Consider the following 23,897-nt stretch of genomic DNA (forward strand, 5'->3'; position numbering starts at 1 on the left):
CCCAATGTTGTCAGGTCTAGAAAATACAAGCTTGTACGTGTGTCTGCTGGTGCGGTTCTCCGCTGGGTCACTCCAGCTAGCCAAGCTTACTCCAGAAGCTTAGCAGGCACTCCAGGTCGCCAAGTACTTCATGGAGTGATGCTGAGGTGCCAAGGTGCCAAGGTGTGCTTCGCGTTGTTCTGTTACTCCATTCCGTTAAAGCATAATTTGCATTGGTGATTCATCCATTGAGTGTTTGGCGGCCGATTGGCGCAGTGGGCAGCGACCTCGCTTTCTGAGTCCAGGGCCGTGGGTTCGATTCCCACAACTGGAAAATGTTTGATGAACAGTAATGTTTTCCGGTGTCTGGATGTTTATATTATTCATTCAAATTATTCATCAGTCATCTGAGCACTCATAATACAAGCTACGCTGACTTTGGGGCTAGATGTGTGTGTATTGTCGCAGTATATTTATTTAATTATTTTTTATTTATATATCTATATCCATACATTCTCTGCACAGAGGACTGTGGGCTATATGCCTAAAATAGAAAAGTGTTTGTTATATGGACAGTACCCTGTTATTTTGACGGCAGAGTGGCGCAGTCAGCATTGACCCTGCTTTCTTTGTCCAAGGAAGTGGGTTCGATTCCCACAGCTGAAAAAATGTTTGTATGTTGAACGTGAATGTCTTTCGGTATCTGGGTGTTTATCTGTATGTTATAAGTTTAAGTGTATATTATTCATAAAACATATTCATCAGTTATCCTTTTGTATTAGTCCATTAGTCCGACTATTTGTGTCTCCGAACTTAAGACTTAACCAATCGGCTATTTTAACCAGTTCAAATGTTTATTACATTCATTAAACCATTCAGTGACAATCTATTAATTTCCCACTACCCAAAGTGCTCTTACCTGAAAATAGGTCTGTGTGCAAAGGCTCGAATAAATAACCGCTAAAGATTAACTTAATACGATTCATTACCGTCTAGAAACTGGATAATTAGTGCCACTTCCAGTGTTCACGGCTCGCTGGCGTCGCCCGGATACTCTCTACGTGTACATCCGGGAGCGGGTTTCCGGGACGATTTCACACAACCTTGGTTTTCGGTTACTGAGTCAGCTACATTAATTGTGGATACTGTTACTACAGTGGCACCGTGGCTTTTGCCAACTGGATCGATTGTCAGTTCTTATCACTGCTGCACGGTTGAAAGAATTTTATTAAACTGTATTAGTATGAAGAAGAAAAAGCGGTGATAGCTCAATGGGTAGGACTTCGAATTCACTTTCGGGGGGCCGTCTCTTCTTCTACTTCTTTCTCTGGGCTTGTCGGCCGGAACCTTCCGTTGTACGTAGTGTCACTGGTACGGCTCCCCGCTGGGTCACTCCAGCCAGCCGAGCTAACTCCAGAAACTTAGTAGGCCGCCCAGGTCGCCAAGTGCTTCAGGGAGTGATGCTGGGGAGCCAAGGTATGCTGCACGTTGTTCTGCTACTCCTCTACATTGGCTCCATGCACGCTCTGCACAGAGGACTGTCTGTTTAGTGAGCAATGCCCTGTTATCATGCTTACTACTGTCCTTAGTTTTTTCCGACTTAGTTTTAGTAGTTTGGTTGTAAGTCGTGTGTTTAGCTTCGGGGGGCCGTATTCAAGTATTTCCATACACGAAAACGACTGCTCAATTACGAGCGACTAAATCTTGTACTAATGCTACTGTAATTTCATGACTATCGAAACTTATGTCGACTATTACACTCGTTTATTATATTGCGTAAGGTTCCACCGGCAATGTCGGTCAGTGTTAAGCCGCACGCCTTAACAATGTTCTAGTCTAATTGTTATTTAGTATTTTTATAAATGATATACCAGATATAAAAATCATAATCATCATCGTCATCATCATTGAGTCAACCGATTGACGTCCGCTGCTGGACATAAGTCTTTTGTAGGGCGACGATTCTGGGCCGCTTGTATCCAGCAGCTCCCCGCGACTCGTTTGATGGCGTCTGTCCACTTGGTTGGGGTCGACCAACGTTTCGTTTACCGGTGCGTGGTTGCCACTCCAACACCGTGGATCCCCAACGTTCATCCGACCTCCGAGTTATGTGTTCTAATTTTTCATTTTGAAATCAAATGTCTCTATCGGCCGGGTATTGATGGGAATGATCACTGTATTCTATTCTGTTTATTTCGTATTCTATATATTTTTGAGGGTACTTTTATTTTATTTCTTTTTTTATTATGTATTTATAGAGTATTTGTATGTTTATAGGGTTGTATATAGGTATGGAATATACCTACTAATATTATAAATGTCAAGTATAACCGATTTAAATACATAATTATTTTTGTACTATAGAGGTTATAATGTGTTTAATTTTCCCCAAACTTTGTGTAGATCTGAATGTGGTTGGAGGACAGAACTCCTCATTTAAGGTCTAGCGATACTGAATACATTAATTTTTTTTAGAACTACAACTAAATTGTATGCCTCATCAAAAAACAAAATCAAACGCAGAGGAAGTCGCGGGCAACAGCTAGTTCACTTATAAAAGCAATGAAGAATAAAAAAAGTGACATTTTAAGTTGAAGAATCACTCGGTGTGCGTAAACTGACAGTAATACCCACCTCAACGCTTCGCTTATGGGGCGTGCAATAAGCAAAGGATTGTAAAGATTGCTTTGTTCTATAAAATCGTTTCTTTATAGTACCATTAAATAATATGAGTGCTAAATTAATTAAGATACTTACTTTCTAATTACCAGATAGGCGTTACGTTCTATTTAATTATATTCACAGCTGAAATTTCGCAAGCATTGGGCCGTGCGTTTCGCATATTGAAGGTTGACAGGATTTATCTTACAAGCTTTACCGGAGCTATTTTCATTAATACCGTTAGTAGCCGAGAAATTATGTTAAAAAATCTTTATCTACTTGTTTTTTTTATTTTTTGACATACTTTTAATTGATAAACATTTTGAGAATTGAGAAACAACAATTCATAAATTAAATGAAATAAACTTAATTATTTCATTTAATTTATGAATTGTTGTATAATAAGCTTTATATAAGGGTGAAGCGTGTAATAATTGATTATTATTATAATACTAATATTAAAGCTGAATAGTATGTTTTTTTGGATTTATTAGCTCAATTTAGGATTTGAGCAAACGAACTAATTGTGCACGTGGGCTATGCGATGCAGTGGGACGGGATATATTTCGTAGAATAGCAGAAGACAATTTATATGGGAAACTTATCAAAAGTTGTATGCGAACCGCTAAACCTAAATAAAATACAAATCGCCAAAATTACAGCATATTATGATATTTTTTGTACTAGTGTTTGTATTCTCATAGGTTTGTCAAAACAGTGGTTTTTCACAAACCATCAACCATCTGCTTTGTTGATAAATTACAACTATATTATAAGAAAAAAATGACCACGGAAATGATACTAATATTATGTTGGGTTCTATGAATAAAACAACATGTCTAATTCGATTAAAACAGCAAACAATGAATACCATTATCAATCGACAACGTAACCTAATTATTATTTGTTATACAACAACAATAATTGAGATTCAAATTATATAACAAACATTAAATAACTAAAGAGACTATACCGAAAATTATATCACAAGTCATAATGCACAACTGGCGGTAACATAATTACCTAATGTATTCTTGGTGGGGCCAAACCCTACCAACTCACCACCCTTCTTTCCCTCCATAACTCTTCATGTGGGGGCCTTCTACACTCGCAGTTTTAGCTTGACCAGTGCAGTGTAGATTAGTCACAGAGATTTGTTAAATAAAAAAAGTTTAAAAAGCCAAAGCTTGTATTGCTGAGTATTGTAAATATCCAGGAATAGTTGGAAAGTCAAGATGTGTGGAGAAATGGGAAAAGCTGTCCTGCGGGCTCTGACGGGAGCGCTGCTCTGTGGTTTAGTGTCGGATGCTGCTTATTTAGAGGTATGTGTTCTTTTAATCCCTTATTAATTACAACAATTGAGTAAAGACTTGATATGCATTGATATGTTATGCTTTCCTAGTACTATAGAACAATATGATTAAAATATCAGAGATTTCATAATTACTGATTTTAGAAGGGATTTGGAAATTTAACAGTTATTGAAGATTCTTTCTCTATTAACCAAATTTTTATAATGTTGGTCATATTAAATTTATTTATAGTTTTCAATAGTTCAAACATTAGGTTATTCATATTCTTTTTTGCAATTTTGACAATCTTATTAGTTGTTTGATTGGACGACATTAATAAATAGGTGATAAACTATGTTCACCTATTTTATTAAAACAGTCCAAAACAAACGCATTTTTCTAAAAACAAATCTTCTTTTATAAACTTGATGTACCTGAAATGAAAAGCGATTTGTGTAGATAAATATGTTTATAATTTTTTTTTTATTTGTCAGTTTATAAGAAGTATGATTTTGTTCTAAGTTTTTTTATACGTGTATTGATTTTACCGGCTCTTTTCATGTAATCTGGTTTTTTACATAATTTGTGCACTTACTAGAAATGTCACAAATGCACATTAGCTTATTATATTGCTGTGCATAAATAAAACACCTACTTTTACGTGTAGGTGTTAGGATTTTGGCGTTGTTCACTCCCGTGCTTCGGGGAGCATGTAAAGCCGTCGGCTGTAGTTGTTATAACTAACACGTGACAATTAATCGTTGAAGATCGCCAATCGTCATTGGAGCCGCCTGGCTCTAAAACTCTCTCTCTTTTTTTTTTATTAGTATACAATGTGATGCGATGATGCATTCTAAGATGGTAGCATGATTCAAATTCAAAATTTTTTTATTCATGTAGGCCTATCACAGGCACTTATGAAGCGTTCATACATATTTGTTTACATAATTGTAACGGTATGGTGATAACTTCGTTCGCCAACTTAAATCTAAAGCTACGAGGGTTCCAAACGCGCCCTGGTCTAAGAAGAGCCCACAACAAACTTAGCCGGGTAAATTTATTTTTTTGTTATCACCATCTTCCAGTAAATTTAAATTAAGCTATGAAGCTAGAGCAATTCACACCCAAGCTTTTTTATCGTTTAAATAATCCTTAATGTTATAATAGGATTTTTCTGTAAGCTTACGTTTTATATAAACTTTAACATAAGCGAGCTAACCTGTTAAGCTAAGCCAGTAATATTAATTTCATTCCTCTAATCGATTTTCACGCAGTATCGTAAAGGAACGTCTTTGTTAGTGGGGTGGTAACTAGCCACGGCCGAATCCTCCTATGAGACATGAGGCTTCCGCGAAGCCATAGGCATTAATGGGATAACAATGACGATGAAAGGAATTGATTGTAACTAGCGGTTTATAAATGAATAACACAGATAAAAAGGCATAAAACAATATAAAAATATGTTCGATTTCACTATAGTCCTTTTTTCGTTTCCCCCAACTTCGGCAGTTTGAACAAATTGAACAAGCTTTCCTGATTGATTTCTGAGTTGTGGCGCTTGTTTTTTGGTGTTTGAGCATGTACACATATTTTTGGATACGTGAGTTAGGACTGTGCGGCCGATAGTGGTTATAAATACAAAAAGTGTTTTTTTTTGTTTTATAAACTTTACTGCAAAGGTAAATAAATTTCCATATGTGTGACAAATTTTCTCGGATTGAAAAAGTCTATCAGAGGTTTGTTTGTACTATCCATACTAATATTATAAATGCAAAGTATATCTTTTTGATTGTTATATGTTACGCTTAATAACTACACGGATCTTGATGAAATTTAGAGCATATATAGATTACATCCTGGAGTTGGACATCCCTACTAATATTATAAATGTCAATGTAAGTTTCTTTATTACTCTTTCACGCAAAAACTACTTAACTTCCCTCATGAAACTTTGTACACATATTCGTGGAAGTGTTAGAAGTAATATATGATACTTTTTATCCCGACAATGAACTCGGTTCCTTTGGGAGAGGAGATGAGTGTTTGACGATTTTACACCATAATTCCGACGAATTATAACGGATTTAAATAATTATTTTTGTACTACAGAGGTTAATTTTGCCTAAACTGTGGTTAAAAATAAAGAAGAGAACTCCTCAGTGGAAAGCAGCAAACCCCTCATTTAAGGCTTAGCGATACTGAATACTTTATTTTTTTTTAGAACTACAACTAAATTTAATGCCACATCAAAAAAACAAAAACAAACGCAGACGAAGTCGCTACAAGACGAAGGGCAACCGCTAGTAGGATATATTTTAACTTGGGACCAATAATGGTTCTAGCAAGATTTTTAACTACAACGCCGATGGTGTGTATCTAGGTAATATAAATCGCGCCAACATTAGATGTACGGTTAGGGTACCGTACTGTGTGTAATTAAATCAATAAAGCTCTTTAAAATCGCATAATCAGGTGATAAGTTTAGATAAAATGTTAAGTGCTATGTGAGTTTATCATTTCCATCTTAATATTTAGGATTACTTAAACGGTAAAAAGAGGTTTGGGTATGGATTGCTCTTAATAGCATAGCTAAACAATAATTAGCTGTGAGATGGTGATAACAAAACAAAACTATCCGGCTGAGTTAGTTGCGGACTTTCCTTAGACTAGGGCGCGTTTGGAACCCTCGTTGCTTTGGGTTTAAGTTTGCGAAAGTAGTTTTCACCGTCACCTCACGATTATGTAAATATATATATGTATGAACGCTTCATAAGTGCCTTTGATAACGTTCATACATGAATAAAGAATTTTTGAATTTGAATTTATCACCTGTAGAGTAGTAGTAGTAGACCAAATGATACAACGTACACTGCTACCATGTGCAGGAAATATTTATTTACACGGGGAAAGGATAAAATGTTAATGATTTCCCACAGTTTTATCTATTCTCCGAGCATGGTGGAAATTATATCCATATAATTTAAGACGTGTTATCTTAAACGGTGGTAACCTACTCTTTTTCCCAGTTACCTTGCTTTGGCAGGTGGACGATTAAATTCATCTTTCGCCTGTGGGTATCATCAGGGGATACATTTTTTGTCTCCTGCTGATGCTATGTGTCCTGGACATATAGTATCCCCGATTCACATTAATTAATTATTTATTTATTTATTTACGGAACACCTCAACGGTGGCTGCGGGCTGTATCTTATAAGCTGTAGATAGGTGTTAGGTAGATAGTAGAGATTGAATATTGAATAAAAGTAAAAAGTTTTTTTTTCCACAAAGTACCACGCAGGCATGAGACTTTATATAATTACAATCTTAAGACTAATTTGTAACATTTTTTTAACCTAAACTTATATATTAGTTTTTATCTAAGAACAAGTTTCAATGACTTATCTTAGGTGTTCTTAATATAAATAAATAAATATACTACGACAACACGCACGTCGCCAATGCCGATAACCCCAAAGTAAGCGTAGCTTGAGTTATGGCTACTAAGATGACTGATGAATATACATTAATACTTATAATATACATATAAACACCCAGACACTGAAAAATATTCATGTTTACACAAACATTTTCCAGCTGCGGGAATCAAACCCTCGGCCTTGGGCTCAGAAAGCAGGGTCGCTACCCACTTTGCCTGTCGGCCGTAAAATGGGAGACACTTTGTTTATGTAATCCTAAAAAAATTCAAAAAGTTGAATATTAAAGGTAAACTTTTTGAGTATTGGTTGCTCGATTGGGATAATGTTGAGTGTTCTCAAGGACATGAATTGTATATCACGAGGGTAGTAATACCGAGGTAAACATCGCGTGTCGCGTTGCAGCCACCACCAAACTGCGTGACCGGGTACAGAGATATGCATCAGCTTCCGACAAAAGGTACCTACTGCCATACTGAGTAGAAACGGTTTCTTCATTGTTAAGACCATGAAATGTACGGAACCTTCCTTTTGCAAGTCCAGCTTGCACAAAGCCGTTTTTATCTCCCATGTGCATTATAGAATCAAAACAAACAATACAGCCGGATTTGTCAAAGTGATGTTCATTGAACTGTATTATTTAACTCGCGTGTCTGATACGATATTGAGATACTGGGGATCCATTGAGACGTTGGGAAATAACAGATATTAGATTTATAAAAGGCGATGAGGCTCAACGATTCGATCCGATCGAGCGTCTGTTATTGGATAAACGAAGAATCGAATTTAGAATACATGATTTACGAGTAATTCACATTTACGATTTTTCGAATAAAAAAGTTTAGGAAAAAAAAGTTTTTGTGTAGTTCCAGTAAGTTTCAAATCGCGATAAGTTTTCTTATAAATTTGAAGTATTACCTCATTTACTCTACAATTTTTTCAACGGATTTTGAAAATTGGACCACATGGGAAGTATACCGTTTAAAAAAAAAATTGATGTCGAAACATAAAAAAAAAATCAACCGAATTGATGAGAAATGAGAAATGAATGAGAAACCTCTTCCTTTTTTTTGTTAAAAAGGACCAGTAGCGCAACAGTTTTCTAAAACCCATCAAAACTGCGCTGTGGCTCTGTCGGATATTATGTTACACCAGTGTTTTTATCGGTTCTAAACTTAGGCTTGTACCTTTTAAACGAATCACCGTCTCTAATAATTTTAACAAGGAAAATACTATAACGTGTGAAATAATTGTATTTTAAGGATGTAACTGAAATTATTCCAAAGTAACTATAAGCTAAGAATTGATTTGAGATAAAGACATTTTTTAGACAGTTTTTTAACCCCAGTTTTAAGAGCCTCTAATAACAGCTACTTTGATAGCAAAAACGGTCATTTTATCAATAGAAAAAGAAATACCTTTTTTGGAAATTGATTTAAGTAAGATTAGATAATATAACTGATTTTGAAAATACTATGTTTGTTCTATGAATGATCGCGATGTTAAAGGACTGTTAAAGTGTAACTAAACTCACTACCCAAGTAATTTCCAAAAACTCCGATTCTGCGGTCAGTTCATAAATCTTTGAAATCCTGCCAACGAATGGGACTAGAAACTAGCAAAAAGACCGAACAAAGGAAACTCCCATCTGGAAAAAGGAAAGAGCCCCGTCCAGTTACAGAGGTGCGAATTTGTGAGAACACCTCAGAATACCAATTTGACGGGCGCGGAGTTTCAAACAATTTACACTTTGAGTGCCTTGATCAAAGAAATGAAACTAAAAAGCAGGCCCTATGAAAATAAGAGCGAATTTAACCAACAGTAATTCTACTTTGAAGGGCCCCTGAGAAAATGTGGAGGAAAATTGCAAAAGTTAGTGTGCCCTCATGAGCGCGAGTTATGGCAGAAGGTGCCTCGAAAGTGGTCCGCGCCCATTTTATTGCCATAATTCTGGTTCAAACGCCAATTATATCAGAACTTCTGGCGCGTGAAATACGCACCGATTCGAGGAACTTTAAAAATTATTAAGATCTTTATCATCCGACAATTTACGGCCGCTAAATCTTTTGTACAAATCAACGAAAGTGATACGAAAGATTTCCGTATCACTTTCACATATTTCATTCAGTACCAATAGAACACTTTTTTACTAGTCTTATTACTTTAACATTTTTAGTGTTAAGATATTATATTGATGAAAATAAGTGCATTAAAAATAATAAAACTAAAAGAAAATAATACAAGCAAATTAGAATATGAAAAAAATAACATTAGTTTTCCCTCTACGATTAGAATAAATTCCAACGTAAATGGAAAATGGGAGCCAAGTTCGATATTATCAATATAATGACTGCTTAAAAAACTTATTGAGATTAAAATGGGTGCAAGTTACGTATAGAATACTTGAAGCGTTTTAAGAACGTTAAAAATTGTAATATTAAACTGAAACACAATTTTTTTTACTCCAAAAATTTTTACTATTCAAAATTCAATATATTAAAGCTTTATTTATCAAAAAAAACACTCGATTTATTCACTCAAACAGATAGCTTAGTATAAGTTGAAGCTTAGTGATTGACTTGGCTAGTTTTTACCAGTCAATAAAATTAGGGGAAAAAAAATTAAAAACTATGGAAATAACATCTTATTTTAGAGCAAAAATCTTCGAAAATTTATTAAACGAAAAGAATGACTGTCAATTTTTGTTAGCCATATTTTATTTTAGGGTGCAAAAATTGGAAAACTAATAAGCGAGAAATAAGAAAAGTTTCGTAGCAAAACTAATAAAATTCTCCAGTTAAAACTTTCTGTCCCGCTGTTTGTTCAGCGTAAGTTGTAACTACGACTGTGTGTTCAGTAGGTACCTGCGCCCCGTCGCTTTCGTACTCCCTTATCTCTTTCTATAATCTCATGAAGAAATTTTGTGTTTGTTTAGGATTATATACGTGAACGTAAATTCAACATACGAGTACAGGCGAAGGCCTGGCTAAATATATTCTTACAAGCTTGACAGTGGATTCGATTTCAGAATGTTGAAAACTAAAACGCGACGTAAAATTATATGTAATTATTTTCCACTTTTAAACAAAATTATACATAACCATAATAAAGACAATAATTATAATTTTCAGGCCCATAAGAATCTAGTTATTAAAGTAATTATAATAATTATAAAAACAAATGCGTACCTCACAACTTATATTGGTGTGAATGTAATAAATGTATGTAATGGTGCAATTTAAAATCTACTGTCCCTGATTTAGGTAAAAACCTGTATTACAGGCGACATTGCTCTCCTTAAATTGTAATAATCAGTATTTGCGATTTCATCCCAAAATGGTAACTAACCATAAAAAAGCGTACTGCAAATTTGTGTTAAAGCTACCTTTGATTAAAAGCGGATGTGTATAATATAATATATTTTGCTCTTTGATGAACTAACCAAATACACAGACACATTTTTAAATGACCGATGGTCCGATTATAATTTATGATACAAAAAATATTGGCACGTGTAGCATTCACGTGTAATGATTTCTAATTGTCTTTTTAACTAAAATAATTTGTTAAAAAGGTAACCGTTCATTTCAATTGCATGATAAATAATTTCAAGTAACTTTTATATACAAAATATCTAAACATAGTTGGAGAATTGTGTTATTTGAATGTTTAACACAGATTTAATAATTTCGGTTAACTTTGGTTGCCAGGAAGAAATTGCTATGTAGCGACAAGGCCACTATATTGTACCCTCTTGCTCTATGTTTTCTATGTTTATATCTAAGTACTTTTTCTTTGGTGTACAATACAAGTGCATTCATTAATTCATGCATTCATTCAAGTCTACATATTGTTTAAGCATCATTTGGTAATACTCGTTAAAAAGGATACAGATTCCACGGACAATCTGCGTTCCGAATCAGTGGAAAAGTCTCTACAATTAGACAGAATTGATGTTTCGATTACTCGAAAAAAAATTAAGTGCATATGTATGCGGCATGTACAATACTTAAATTATTGGTAATATTTACACACGACATGTAACTGTATCAGGTAGAAGGGCTATCATGTAAAAGGGCCTTGTCATGGAGAGAAGATCAAAGCGAAACATGTTAATACCACAGATGTCAAAATGAAACAAAAAAGTTTCAAATATAAGTGTTTCTTGCTTTAAATTGTTAGGATACATATTTAAGTTATATTTAATACTTTAATTTCTAAACAACTAGCCTAGGCTATCGTTTCTGGATCCCAAGTATTAAACGTCCTTCTAAATCGAAGGTGAGATATATCTCGCCGAGAAAGGAGAAGTCAGTCCCTAAAACGCGTAGCCCAGATTTGCGCGAGTGCAATGTTCGCCAGTCACGACTCACGGCCGCCCGGCGCGGTGTTTGCGCTTGCGCAAATGTTTCCCAACCACTTGATTAGCTGGAATTTCTTAAAGGGCTCATGGAGAGTCTAGAAATTGGGTAATCTATTAACACTAAGCGGTAATAAGCTCAGTGGGTAAGACTTCGGAAAGTCGAGTCGGAAGACTGAAACTTACCTCTAAGATTTTAAGAAATTAATTATTATCACTTTTTTATTACCACTACAAGTTATACCTTAACTGCAATCTCGGCTGAAGGTTAGAGATTATGCAGTTTAAAATAATAAACGCAATAATAATAGCAAGCTGACCGAAACCCTATTGTTTCTACATCGGCGTCGTATCGGAACGGTTAACCATTCGGTTTTGTCAGTATGGTGGTAACTAGCAATGAATGAAGCTTCCCAGCAAGATCAGACGAAGATCAGAACCCAGCAAGATCAGACGAAGATCAGAACCCAGCAAGATCAGACGAAGATCAGAAATTATAAACATCCAATCTAAATTTCCCCCGCCGGGAATCGAACCTGGGACGTCCCAATTATTAAGACTCGCATCAACCGTCATCAATCCGTTACCAGTCTACTATAGGGATGTGGTCTTCCCTCAGAAAAAAGAAGGGTTAGGCAGTAGTCCACAGCGCTCTCCGAGTCCAGATCTATTGACTTCACACGCCTTTGAGAAGTATGAAAAACTCTCGTACGTAATCGTTTTCTCAGGAAGTGACCCTTCACCGTCATTGCACGCACATATCTCTGGAAAGTTAAATATGCGTGACGGAGATCGCTCTCGGTTCCTCCGAAAGTTAGACCGACGCCATAAGTAGGCTATAACCGCTAGTTGGTCATATGAAAAACAAATATATTCAATGTAAAGGCAAACTTTTGTAACAATTTTATAAATGTGTAGAAAAGACAAAAACACGTTGTGCAAATATATAAATTAGGGTCAAAGCATTGAATATTTATTACACAAGCAATAAGCTGTCGTATGTGGAACTCCTACTGCACGAAACTATTAAAAGTTTACTTTTTACAAGTAGTAGCATGTACGGTTGATAACCTACATACGACGGTCTAAAATTGGTTCTGTACAAACAACATGGACAAATAATATCAACTTCAGTCACTCAGATGTTTCCGTAGAAAGAGATAACTTAAATGCGCATCGTAATTAAATATAAATAGCATTATATGAGGATATTGCTCAATTTTTATGGTTTCTTTTCACCAGACATTTGGGATACAGACCTCGAGGCTTTGCTTCCGCCCGCTGAAGTCGTGTCGAACATTCTGTGTTAGCTGCTTTTGGTTTTCAAGACTTGCGTTTTAAATGAAATTCGAATGACAACTCAACATTATTATAACATATAGCTGATCTAATAAAAGAGCTGGAAAATAGCCATTGCAACTGTGTAATAAAACGACCAACCTTATCGAGTTTAGGTTTGTTTTATTTGTCTTGACTCTGATTCTAGGATTCTATGATTTAAAAACGGGCCCGGTGAACGTCAACTCGCCTGGAAAAGCAATGCCGTATTAAACATGATATTAGAATCAATTTCGGTAACATATTAATAGCCCAACCTACGGGGTCTAATAAGTTTATATGTGTTTTTGATGCCATATTTGGTGGCTCTTGGAAGACACCTCTTTATGGATAAGTTATCTTTGTGCACTTCGTTTGTAATGATTCATGTTCTTCTTCGTGCCTTTATCCCACGTTATGTGGGGTCAACACGACATGTCTTCTTCAAACTCGAAAACAGACTTGAAGTCAGTCAGTCTCCATAATAATCCGCTTGACATCATTTGAGACCTTTCGTAAAATTCCTCTTTGCATTAGGTTCATTGTACTTTGAAGGTACACCTCGTTCTTTTGGAGCTATTTATTATTGTTATAATAAAGGAATAAATAAGAGCTTGTTAAGAAAAAATATAGACAGGATATTTGTTTTCACGTTGTTCACTGAACTCCAATTACTATGTTAACTCAGTCAAGGTTGTCAACATATTATATAACAGTTAGCTGATTATCTCTCGCCGGCCAGGCCTTTCACTCAAGGTGGCTGGCTCGCTTTGCTAACGTAATCGTGACATTTCACTGCCCCCGATCTTGGCTTACATTTCACTCCACCACCTTATTGCTTGTTTAATAAGATTCAAGTTTGCGAAACCTCGTTTTGCTATTGGTTTAAACATACTAAGAATTTCGCAACTTGTATGTTGATTTATGTACCTAACGCAATTGACAAGTTTATTTTTTGTAACGTCTAATTTACTTTTCGCGTTTGATTAATTTTCGAGATTGTAGGTTTTACGTGAAATAATTTGTTTAGCGCACTCTGTTTCAATAATGATTTTTAGTATTATGTCTAACCTTTCGTGAGTGTTATTTGCTCGGATGATCTTCTGTTTGTGAAATATTACAGACCTGTCTGTTAGCAACAAAGGTACAGTAATGTATTGCATAGTTACCTAATAACCGCAATTTTAGTTATACTAGCGGACCCGCGCGACTTCGGTGAATGAGTCGAGTTAAACAAATAGTCGTATGTTCAATATAAATGATTCCGAGATTCCAATATAAATGAATCCTAGCTAGATCGATTTATCGCCCCTGAAACCCTCTATCTAATTTGATGAAAATCGTTGGAGCCGATTCCGAGATTCCACTGATAGTCGCATATATACAAGAATTGCTCGTTTAAAGATATTTTATTATATTTGATATATTATGTACAAACAGATTAAACAACATAAATAACTAATTGATGATGAGTAGAAGCAGGTACTTAAAATTTTCCTAGCTGTTAAATTATTATATTTATTTAACATTTTATTTTACAGTGTTATGAAACAATTACACTTCCATTATCATCATCATATCAACCCATAACTGGCCCACTACGAGGCACGGGTCTCCTCGCACAATGAGAACGGAGCCGTTGTCCACCACGCTGGCCCAGTGCGGACTTCGGATGCCCTTAGAACGTTATCGAGTACTCGCAGGCATGCAGGTTTCCTCGCGATGCTTTCCTTCACCGTTTAAAGCCAGTGATTTTTAAATTAAAAACGCACATAACTGCGAAAAGTTAGTGGTACGTGCCGGTGCTCGAACTCGGTCTCCAAGAAATAAAGTCGATGTCCTACCCACTAGGTTATCACCGCTTCTTGATTAGGAATAGGAAATAATACCTCTCAATTAATTAGTACTGTTTATATCCTTACAATTTCGTATTGGTTTAAAATCTGCTTCACCTTTGTATTGAACGCTTTCAGGTAGCTCTACCTAAAGATAGAAGTAATACTGTAAGTCCATTGGAAGTGCTCAGTTATAACACTATTTTTGTGCGACTTTGGAATTCTTTTCTGCATTCTTTGCAATAACCTATTCCGGTTCCAGTCAAGCCAGTACTACATCACTTCTCTTAATAATTAGATTATTAGTTTACAACGTGTACGGCATTACGAAATACTGTTGAAGGCTGCATAAGAATATTTCATAAGGAATCAATCACCCTGTCTTCTTCTTGCGGTGCCTCTCCGACTAGCGACGGTTGGCAGTCAGCTTCGTAAATTCTTGTCTATCTTTCGCGAGGCGAAATAATTCTGCTGCACTCGCGATTCCAGTCCACTCTCTGATATTACGAAGCCAGGTCTTTTTCCTGCAACCTTTCCCATCATAATAAGTTGAAGGAGCTCATATCTCTCGTGCCTTAGCACGTGCCCCAGATATGCAACTTTTCTGATCTTGATAGTGTGCAAAAGTTCACGCCGTTGGTTGACGCGTCGCAGAACTTACTCATTGGATGCTTTGAGAGTCCAACTAATGGCTAACATACGTCTGAATGTCCACATCTCAAATGCTTCTATGCGTTTCACCCTGTCATCATCATCATCATCATCTCAACCAATTGACGTCCACTGCTGGACATAGGTCTTTTGTAGGGAGTTCCACAATGCACGGTCCTGGGCCGCTTGCCTCCAACGGCTCCCAGCTACTCGCCTGATGTCATCTGTCCACCTCGTTTGGGGCCGACCTACGCTGCGTTTACCGGTGCGGGGTCGCCATTCCAGCACCTTAAGACCCCAACGTCCATCGGTTCTCCGAGCTATGTGCCCCGCCCATTGCCACTTCAGCTTCGCAACTCGCTGAGCTATGTCGGTAACTCTAGTTCTTCTACGGATCTCCTCATTTCTGATTTGATCACGTAGAGATACTCCTAACATAGCTCTCTCCATCGCCCGCTGAGTGACTCTGAGCCTTCTTATGAGGCCCATAGTTAGCGACCATGTCTCTGATCCGTAAGTCATCACTGGCAACACGCACTGTTCGAAGACTTTAGTCTTCAGGCACTGGGGGATTTTGGACGAGAAGATGTCACGAAGTTTCCCGAACGCTGCCCATCCGAGTTGGATTCGGCGGTTTACCTCTTTCTCGAAATTGGACCTACCTAACTGGATCGTGTGTCCTAGGTATATATACTCGTCTACAATTTCGAGTGCAGAGTTCCCAACAATTATTGGGTGGAGCGCAACATGAGCGTTAGACATAATTTTCGTCTTGCTCATGTTCATACGAAGGCCCACCTGTTGAGAAACTCTGCTGAGGTCATTGAGCATCGCATTAAGGTCTTCCAGAGTCTCTGCCATTATGACTACATCGTCGGCAAACCGAAGTTGAGTGATGTACTCGCCGTTAATGTTGATGCCAAGCCCGTTCCAATCCAGAAGCTTAAAAACGTCCTCCAACGCAGCGGTAAACAGCTTCGGGGAGATAACATCTCCCTGTCGCACTCCTCGCTGCAGTTGGATCGGTTTCGTAGTCTGGTCCTGTATACGGACTGACATAGTGGCGTTTTTGTACAAACACTTCAAAACTTCGATGTACCGGTAGTCAATTCGGCATCTCTGCAGTGACCTTAACACAGCCCAGGTTTCCACCGAATCAAAGGCTTTCTCATAGTCCACAAACGCTAAGCAAAGTGGCCGGTTATACTCTTGAGTCTTCTGTATAACCTGCCGCAGCGTATGTATGTGGTCTATGGTACTGAAGCCCTTTCGGAAACCGGCTTGTTCAGGAGGCTGGAAGTCGTCGAACCTATTCGCGAGACGATTCGTAATGACTCTTGAGAACAACTTGTAGACATGGCTCAACAGCGAGATAGGTCTGTAGTTCTTCAGCAAGGTATTATCACCTTTTTTGAAGAACAGAACAACCACGCTCCTGTGCCATGCCTCTGGCGTTGTGCCTTGATGAATGACGGAATTGAACAACCGCTGAAGGACTTTAAGTATCGGTTTTCCACCCGCTTTCAGGAGTTCTGCTGTGATTCCGTCATCACCCGGTGCCTTGTTGTTCTTAAGTTGTTTGAGAGCCATACTAATCTCGTAAAGGCTGACGTCCGGGATATCTTCAGTGAAGTGTCGGGTCAATTTGGCTCTAGGGTCTTTAGCCAAACTTTCAACAGGCTTTTGTGTTGAGGTGTATAACTGTCCATAGAATTTCTCAACCTCACTCAGGATCTCTGGTTTAGAAGATATGAGACTACCATTGTCAGTCTTCAGGCGAGTCAACAGGCTCTGTCCGATAGACAGATCTCTTGCGAACACTTTCGAGCCTTTGTTGCGCTCAATGGCGACTTTAATTTTCTCAGTGTTAAAGTGTCGCAAGTCTTTCGTCTGCAACTTCGAGATCTGTCTATTAATACGCCGATATTCAGACGCATCTTTTGAAGACTGTAGTCTCATTTCTTGTCTCTTCTCCATAAGCCCGAGTGTATGGGCTGAGAACTTTTTGGTTCTATGTTTACGGTGGGTCTTAAAGAACTTGGACCCAACCGTATGGACAGTTTCCACAAGCCTGTTGTTAAGATCGTTCACAGAATCGCAGTCCAGGCAATCAAACCGGTTTTGCAGCTCCAGTTGAAAGCTCTCGGGGTTTTGGATATGAGCACGAGTAGGCCGGAGCGTAGACTTTACCAGTCTGACCCTTTCCAGCTTTACATTTATATTCAATGCTTTACATTTATTTCACCCTGTAAAAATATTAAATTAAAAGAAGCACATTTATTTTCTACTTTACGCGACGCGTACCTAATAAAGTCACAGGAGTAACTTGATTTTAATTTTGCATGTAATGTCTGATTTCTTTCAGTAGAAACTATGGCAGTGGCTTACTCAAAAAGTATTAGAGTTTCGGTTTCATAGATAAGTCTCAGATATAGTAAATCATGTACAGCCTCTCTAAAGCCTCTGAAGTATATTAAGTTACACATTGTATATTATTACCATTAATCAGTTATTTCTTTAATTTACTTGGCATTTAAACGTAAAAAAAACTCACATTTGAGGGCTCCTGTAGGGCTAGCCACGAGAGAGTTATGTCTACCCATTATCTCTATAGAAAAAAATACGAGTAACGGGTAGGGATAACTATCTCGTGGCGCACAACTTAGCCCTTCTGAAGAAATCTGTTTAGATATAAGTTTTCATTGTGCACATCCTGTCCTTTTCATGTTTCTTTTAATATTTGGTAATAAATAAGTCACTAGATTATTGGCCTGCATTTTGTGGTCGTAAACTCGTAACCAAGAGCCGAGATCCAGATAGGAATCAGACTGGGATTGGAATAGCTTTTTTTCCATGTAGCCTGCTCACCTGTTCATCACTAGACCAACTAAAAAGATTAATTACGGTACAATATTATTGTTTCCAGAGCTACGAGCCCTATCCATTCCAACTCGGCCACGCTCAAGCTGTTTACCGCAAACCCCTGAGGGAACACGAGAAGCCTCAAGACCTTAGGAACGTGCCGGGCGTGCCAGGAGTCGACTATCCCATTTACCACGCGGTTCCAGAAACCAGTTTCACCTGCGCACACGTACCGGTGCACCCTGGAATGTATGCCAATGTGGAAACTGGATGCCAGGTAACATATTAGGTTTTTTCATTTGAAAAACCAGCAGTCATTCGTTTATTTAACTCCTCTGAAGGGTATTCTTTGGCGATGTTATTTCATATCTTAATAAGGTCAATTGGAAAAAGGGTGTATTATGAACAGAGTTTTAAATAGAATAGCTTAATATAGTTAATAATTCAATTGAGCTGTTGATTATTGTGAGAAGAACAGAAGAATCAAGGCATACTTATGGTTGTTAGTAAAAAAACATCGCCTATAAACAAAGCAACACAACAAGGTCAAAGTCAAAAATATCTTTAATCAAGTAGGCCAATAGATGGCATTTATGATGTGAATATTACATACATGGAAAGGAGATGGTGGCGATAACCATATTCGAAATCTTTGGAAAACATGCAAGGAACAGGCACGGATCTCCTCTCAGAATGAGAAGGGTTTAGGCCGTAGTCTACCATGCTCGAGTGGTAAGCCTCATGCACCTCTTCGAGGATTGGCGGCAGCTATAATGGTGGCTCTGAAAGTGAAATAAAGGGCGATATCAAAGTGTGGTAGAACATTTTCTAAGAGAATAGACGTTATCACACGAATCTCAAGGAATGGGCACAAAGACAATGGAGTATGGTGGTGCGTTTTGTTGCCGATGTTAGATATTTTTGTGATTAAGATTCTTCGATTTCGAAACAAAGATGAGCCCTTAAAAAAATCCAAAAGCTTAAGTTTGTTCCTTGCACCGATAAAAAATAGTTATAAAGCAAAACAAATAATTGAAAGGTTTCAAATATTTAGAGATAGCCTTTGATGTTCGCGAAAATACTTCCGAAAAGGCTTAAAGCCCGGAGCGATTGGTAATGGTCTAAAAGATGGATCGGACGCCTTTATGTGCCCTCGGCATTCCTTTAATTGCGTTTGTCTTTGTAAACACCAACGAAGACTAACCAATTTGTTCAAGTTAGTTCGTTTATTTTGTTACTGCGATTTTCAAAAGTAAGTCATGAGTGCCTGGTTATTAAGAGAAATGCATTCTTAACAGAAAGTATACAATTTGGTGGCCTTATCGTAATACATGGCGATCAAAGTCAAAGTCAAAAATATCTTTATTCAAGTAGGCCCATAGGAGGCACTTTTGATGCGTACATAAGAATTACACGGTAGTGAGATGATGGCGATAACCACATTCGTAAACTTAAAACTAAAGACAAACGCGTCCTGGTCTAAGTAGAAGCCCACAACAAACTTAGCCGGGTGTTTTTTTTTTGTTATCACCATCTCACAATGTCATTTTTAATTATTAGAAGAGCAACCTGGTTAGAGCAATAATTTACACCCAAGCTTTTTTATCGATTACGTAGTCCTTTATACTATAATAGGACTTTTCTATAAGCTTACGTTTAATACACACTTTTTAAGAGATATCTCCAAGATGTCAATTGGTAGTTTATTGTAGAATTGTATGCAATTTCCTTTAAACGAATTATGAATTTTATGCAACCTAGTATATTGCACTGTAAGTTTATTCTTACTTCTTACTTCTGATTCGTGGTATCCTTTTCTTAATTATCTTTGTTGACTTGGATAGCTCAACTTATTGTACCCTTCAATCATAAGTGTTTTTAGTTTTAGGGTAATTTGGGGCGGAAGTCAATACCACATTAACCTAGATTTACCAGTTACATTTAATAGCTAAATCACTTAGCGGGATAGGATTGCTTTTTTAGCTAAATAAAAAATGTGAGCCCACAGTAATAAATGCTCATAAGAAACTTTCTTGTTTTACTAGTGTTTAGCATATCCAGCTACGAATCACCACGGCCTTTGATGCAATGCCCGGGTCAGACGTATAAATTGTGAGATATTATGATTTCTGAAAAATTCTGGGAGTTAAGAAATTGGCGATGTGCCTCGGAAATCCCTGGTTTCTGTCACTGACATGTGATCATTAAATCGTTGAAGTCCGACACCCACTCTTAAATAGCATATACGTTTAGATTCCCTCTCTGATGTGAGAGATGAGACTTTTGTCTAAAACAAGAACACTACTGCGCTAAGTATGATGACATTCTTAAATTAAACACTCCACAAAGTAAACTTCTTTCGCAGAAGTTTTGCTAACTTACCGATTATTCATTGTAAAATCAACATTTCGTGAGGATGCTCCGGTGTCGGAGCGATACGTTCGTAGAGCGTAAAATGTCGAAGATCTGTTTATTGTGGAGTATAAAGATTAAAAAAATTGTAAATAACACCGTACAGATTCTCCTGCTTAGGGCATTATAGCAAATTAAGCTGACTTTTCATAGTATATCATCAAATTCGCCTGCTTCTATCCAATAATTTGCTAATTTGTTCCTCGCAATTCGATACTTCTATCTCCAAAAGACTGAACGTTATGACAGTCAGTAAGGCAACCGTTTCGTATTGTTCGATGATAAATTACTCAAATTCAAATAACACCGCGGAAATAAAGGGCCCGAATCCTAATTCGAACTCATTCCCTTTATATAAGTTTAATTTTCCCTTTAGTGCCCCTTTCACGAATTGATTCTTTTGAAAGTTTGACTTAATTAATTTCCTAGAAATAACGCGATTGAAATTATAATTTCGGATTACGGAGCGAGTTTTAGGTGAGTCACGCCGCCTAACAATGTCTTCAAAGTTATTCAATTTGGCCCAAATTGGTTGGCCATAGTAATTTTGCGACGTGGAAATTCGCTTAAAGAACATGATTATTTACAGTTAACACTGAGGAACCGATGGATCTGATAAGCGGCGGAGTTTTAAATGGAATCCAATTGGAAATTCAATCATGGGAACTACGGAGTTATTTTCAGGAATATTTGATTGAGTTCTGGTAGAAAATATAACTGTTTTCCATTTTGAAACGTTCGACTAAACAAATTTTTCTGATAAAATTCTCAGAGTTTCTCGGCGAATAGAGGAAAGAACTATGTTCAAAATGTAAAAAATTAATAAACTCAAAATTCATTTCTTTCAAGTAAACCTAATATAAGCACTTTAGAAACGTCAAGTATGTCTGCTTTTTGACTGTACCACCGGTTGGGAAGGCAGATTCTACCGAGAAGAAGCCGGCAACCTAACGGCTAGGAAGGATAAAATTAAACATTTTACGAGTGTTGCGAAGTTGGCACAATACCGTAAAGACTGGGAATCCTCACAAAATGCCAGGAGTAGAGGAGTAGACGTCCATCGATTGAAATGATGATGAAACCGACATAACTCAGCAAGTATGAGCTTCACTAAGCTATGTGGGTAGCTTTTGTTCTTCAGCGGATCTCCTCATTAGATTCAGTAGAGTTACTCTCTCCATCGCCAGCTGACTGCAGCTGAGCCTTAACTTTTGATGATGTATAAATAAACCTTACTATACCTCCAGGCTTACCACGTGTGCCACGACGGCCGCGAGGGCCACCAAGGTGCATCTTTCCTGTGTACCAATGGAACACTGTTTGACCAAGCCAAGTTTGCTTGCGACTGGTGGTACAACGTCGACTGTTCGCAGGCCATTGACCACTACAAGTATGTATAGTTTAAATTTAGCAATAGTTATGTATGTTTTTTAGTAGTATTTTGTTTTGTTGTAGGGAAGGAAATATTTCTTTTACACATAAGAGTAATATGGTTTTATTTAATCATAAATCTATAGTTTCCAATACTTAGTTATACATACAACGGCAGCATTACCAGGAAATAATCAGAGATTAACTTCCAAGCAAAAATTCCGTGCCATAGTTATTCATGTCAACAAGCCAACAAGTGTCAAGGCTTTCCTAGCAAACATTGTCAGTTATTGCTTGCCGAACATTACAATGTGGTGAATGACATTGAATCTTCTAAAATTAATTCATAAGAAGGGGTTACATTAAAAAAAAAAACCATAAAAATTCTTGATGTGCACTTGATGTGCATATCCTGTATTTATTAACTGACTGACATTGTGATTTCGCATAGCAAATTCTACTGTGATATTAAAATTAAATTGTAAATTTAAAATAAAACCCCTGACACATAATGTAATAAATAATTAATTAATCATTAGGTCCTAGTCAGGCTCTTCCATTTGACACCCGTCAGTAGAGTTGTAAAATAAAATGTAATTCGCCATTGTGTGGTTGTGGCCATCTTGTATTTGAAATTTGTCATAGTGTACAGTATTTCAAGCCGAGTCACAGACAGACAGACACACACGTACTTACGTACGCACGCACGCACGCATGCACGCGCTCACAGACGAACGGACGTACGCACGGACGCACCCACGAACGCACACATACGTCAAACTTATGATGTCGTTGTTTTTGCGTCGGGGGTTAAAAATAGGTACAAGGACAACATATAAAGTCAATAATTATTTTTTAACTTCAGGTTAAACGCAGACCCCCTCAAGAACCCATACGTGCCGAAGCCCAAGCCTGAAGAACTACAGGAGGAGCCCCACGGCATCTTCTACAGGAAGAGACACGACTAGATTAATAGGTCATGTCGCCATCTTGCCAAAAATATCAAATTACCTGAGAAAACTAAGGAAATGTACTATTGATTGTATGTACGGTTGTCAAAGTTAACTAAAAATGAAAATTCTTTTTTGTCTATAATGACGGCTTCTTGTGCCTGCAGTGCACATAATAAAGCCTTATAAGGCTCATTTCAAACATTCAAGATAGTCATCATCATCATGATCATATCAACCCATTACCGGACCACTACAGGGCGTGGGTCTCCCCCCACAATGAGAAGGGGTTAAGGCCGTAAGGGGGTAAAGCTAAAGACTATATCAAGATAATTAATGTATTGATTTATTGTAAATTTGACCAAGCAACAATTAAAAACAATATTTTAAAGATATTGCGTTATGCGTAAAGAATATCAAACAGTTTTTTTTAAATCTTCAATGCTCTTTTTTTGGTTTATAGCATTACAAACCTAGATACCTGCGCCTATGTTAAATAAAACAACTAAGTTTAATAGGAATATGGAAACAAATATTATACTCACCGTACGAAACATCAATATTGTATTTTTCTGCAAAACAAACTAATTCTGTAAGAATATGCTATACTGAGAAATTATTATTATGGTAAGATGGCGACATATTTCTATAACTTATTTATATCGAACCCGCTCAAAAATCATCATTCATTTAAAAACATTTCTCACTAAATCACTTCATTTCGGTATTTATTATTTAAACTATTGTTACTAGATGTAAATAATTCCACTGTA

The 23,897-nt window shown here is 37.1% G+C and overlaps 1 protein-coding gene across 1 annotated transcript; it reads left to right on the top strand.

The window, feature by feature from the left end:
- Positions 1 to 3,875: 3,875 nt before the first annotated feature.
- LOC120624081 (U-scoloptoxin(01)-Cw1a-like) lies at positions 3,876 to 23,142 on the top strand. Its single transcript, XM_039890415.1, has 4 exons — positions 3,876 to 3,962; positions 18,456 to 18,668; positions 22,051 to 22,193; positions 23,040 to 23,142. The coding sequence occupies exons 1-4, from the start codon at positions 3,876 to 3,878 to the stop codon at positions 23,140 to 23,142; spliced, it is 546 nt and encodes a 181-aa protein (XP_039746349.1).
- The last annotated feature ends 755 nt before the right edge of the window (positions 23,143 to 23,897 follow it).

This window comes from Pararge aegeria, chromosome 5 (genome assembly GCF_905163445.1).
Source record: "Pararge aegeria chromosome 5, ilParAegt1.1, whole genome shotgun sequence".
Taxonomy (NCBI): Eukaryota; Metazoa; Arthropoda; class Insecta; order Lepidoptera; family Nymphalidae; genus Pararge; species Pararge aegeria.

Coding starts and splice junctions, on each gene's coding strand:
- LOC120624081 (XM_039890415.1), top strand. CDS start 3,876: ATGTGTGGAGAAATGGGAAAAGCTGTCCTGCGGGCTCTGACGGGAGCG. Junction 3,963..18,455: donor CGGATGCTGCTTATTTAGAG/GTATGTGTTCTT, acceptor TATTGTTTCCAG/AGCTACGAGCCCTATCCATT. Junction 18,669..22,050: donor ATGTGGAAACTGGATGCCAG/GTAACATATTAG, acceptor CTATACCTCCAG/GCTTACCACGTGTGCCACGA.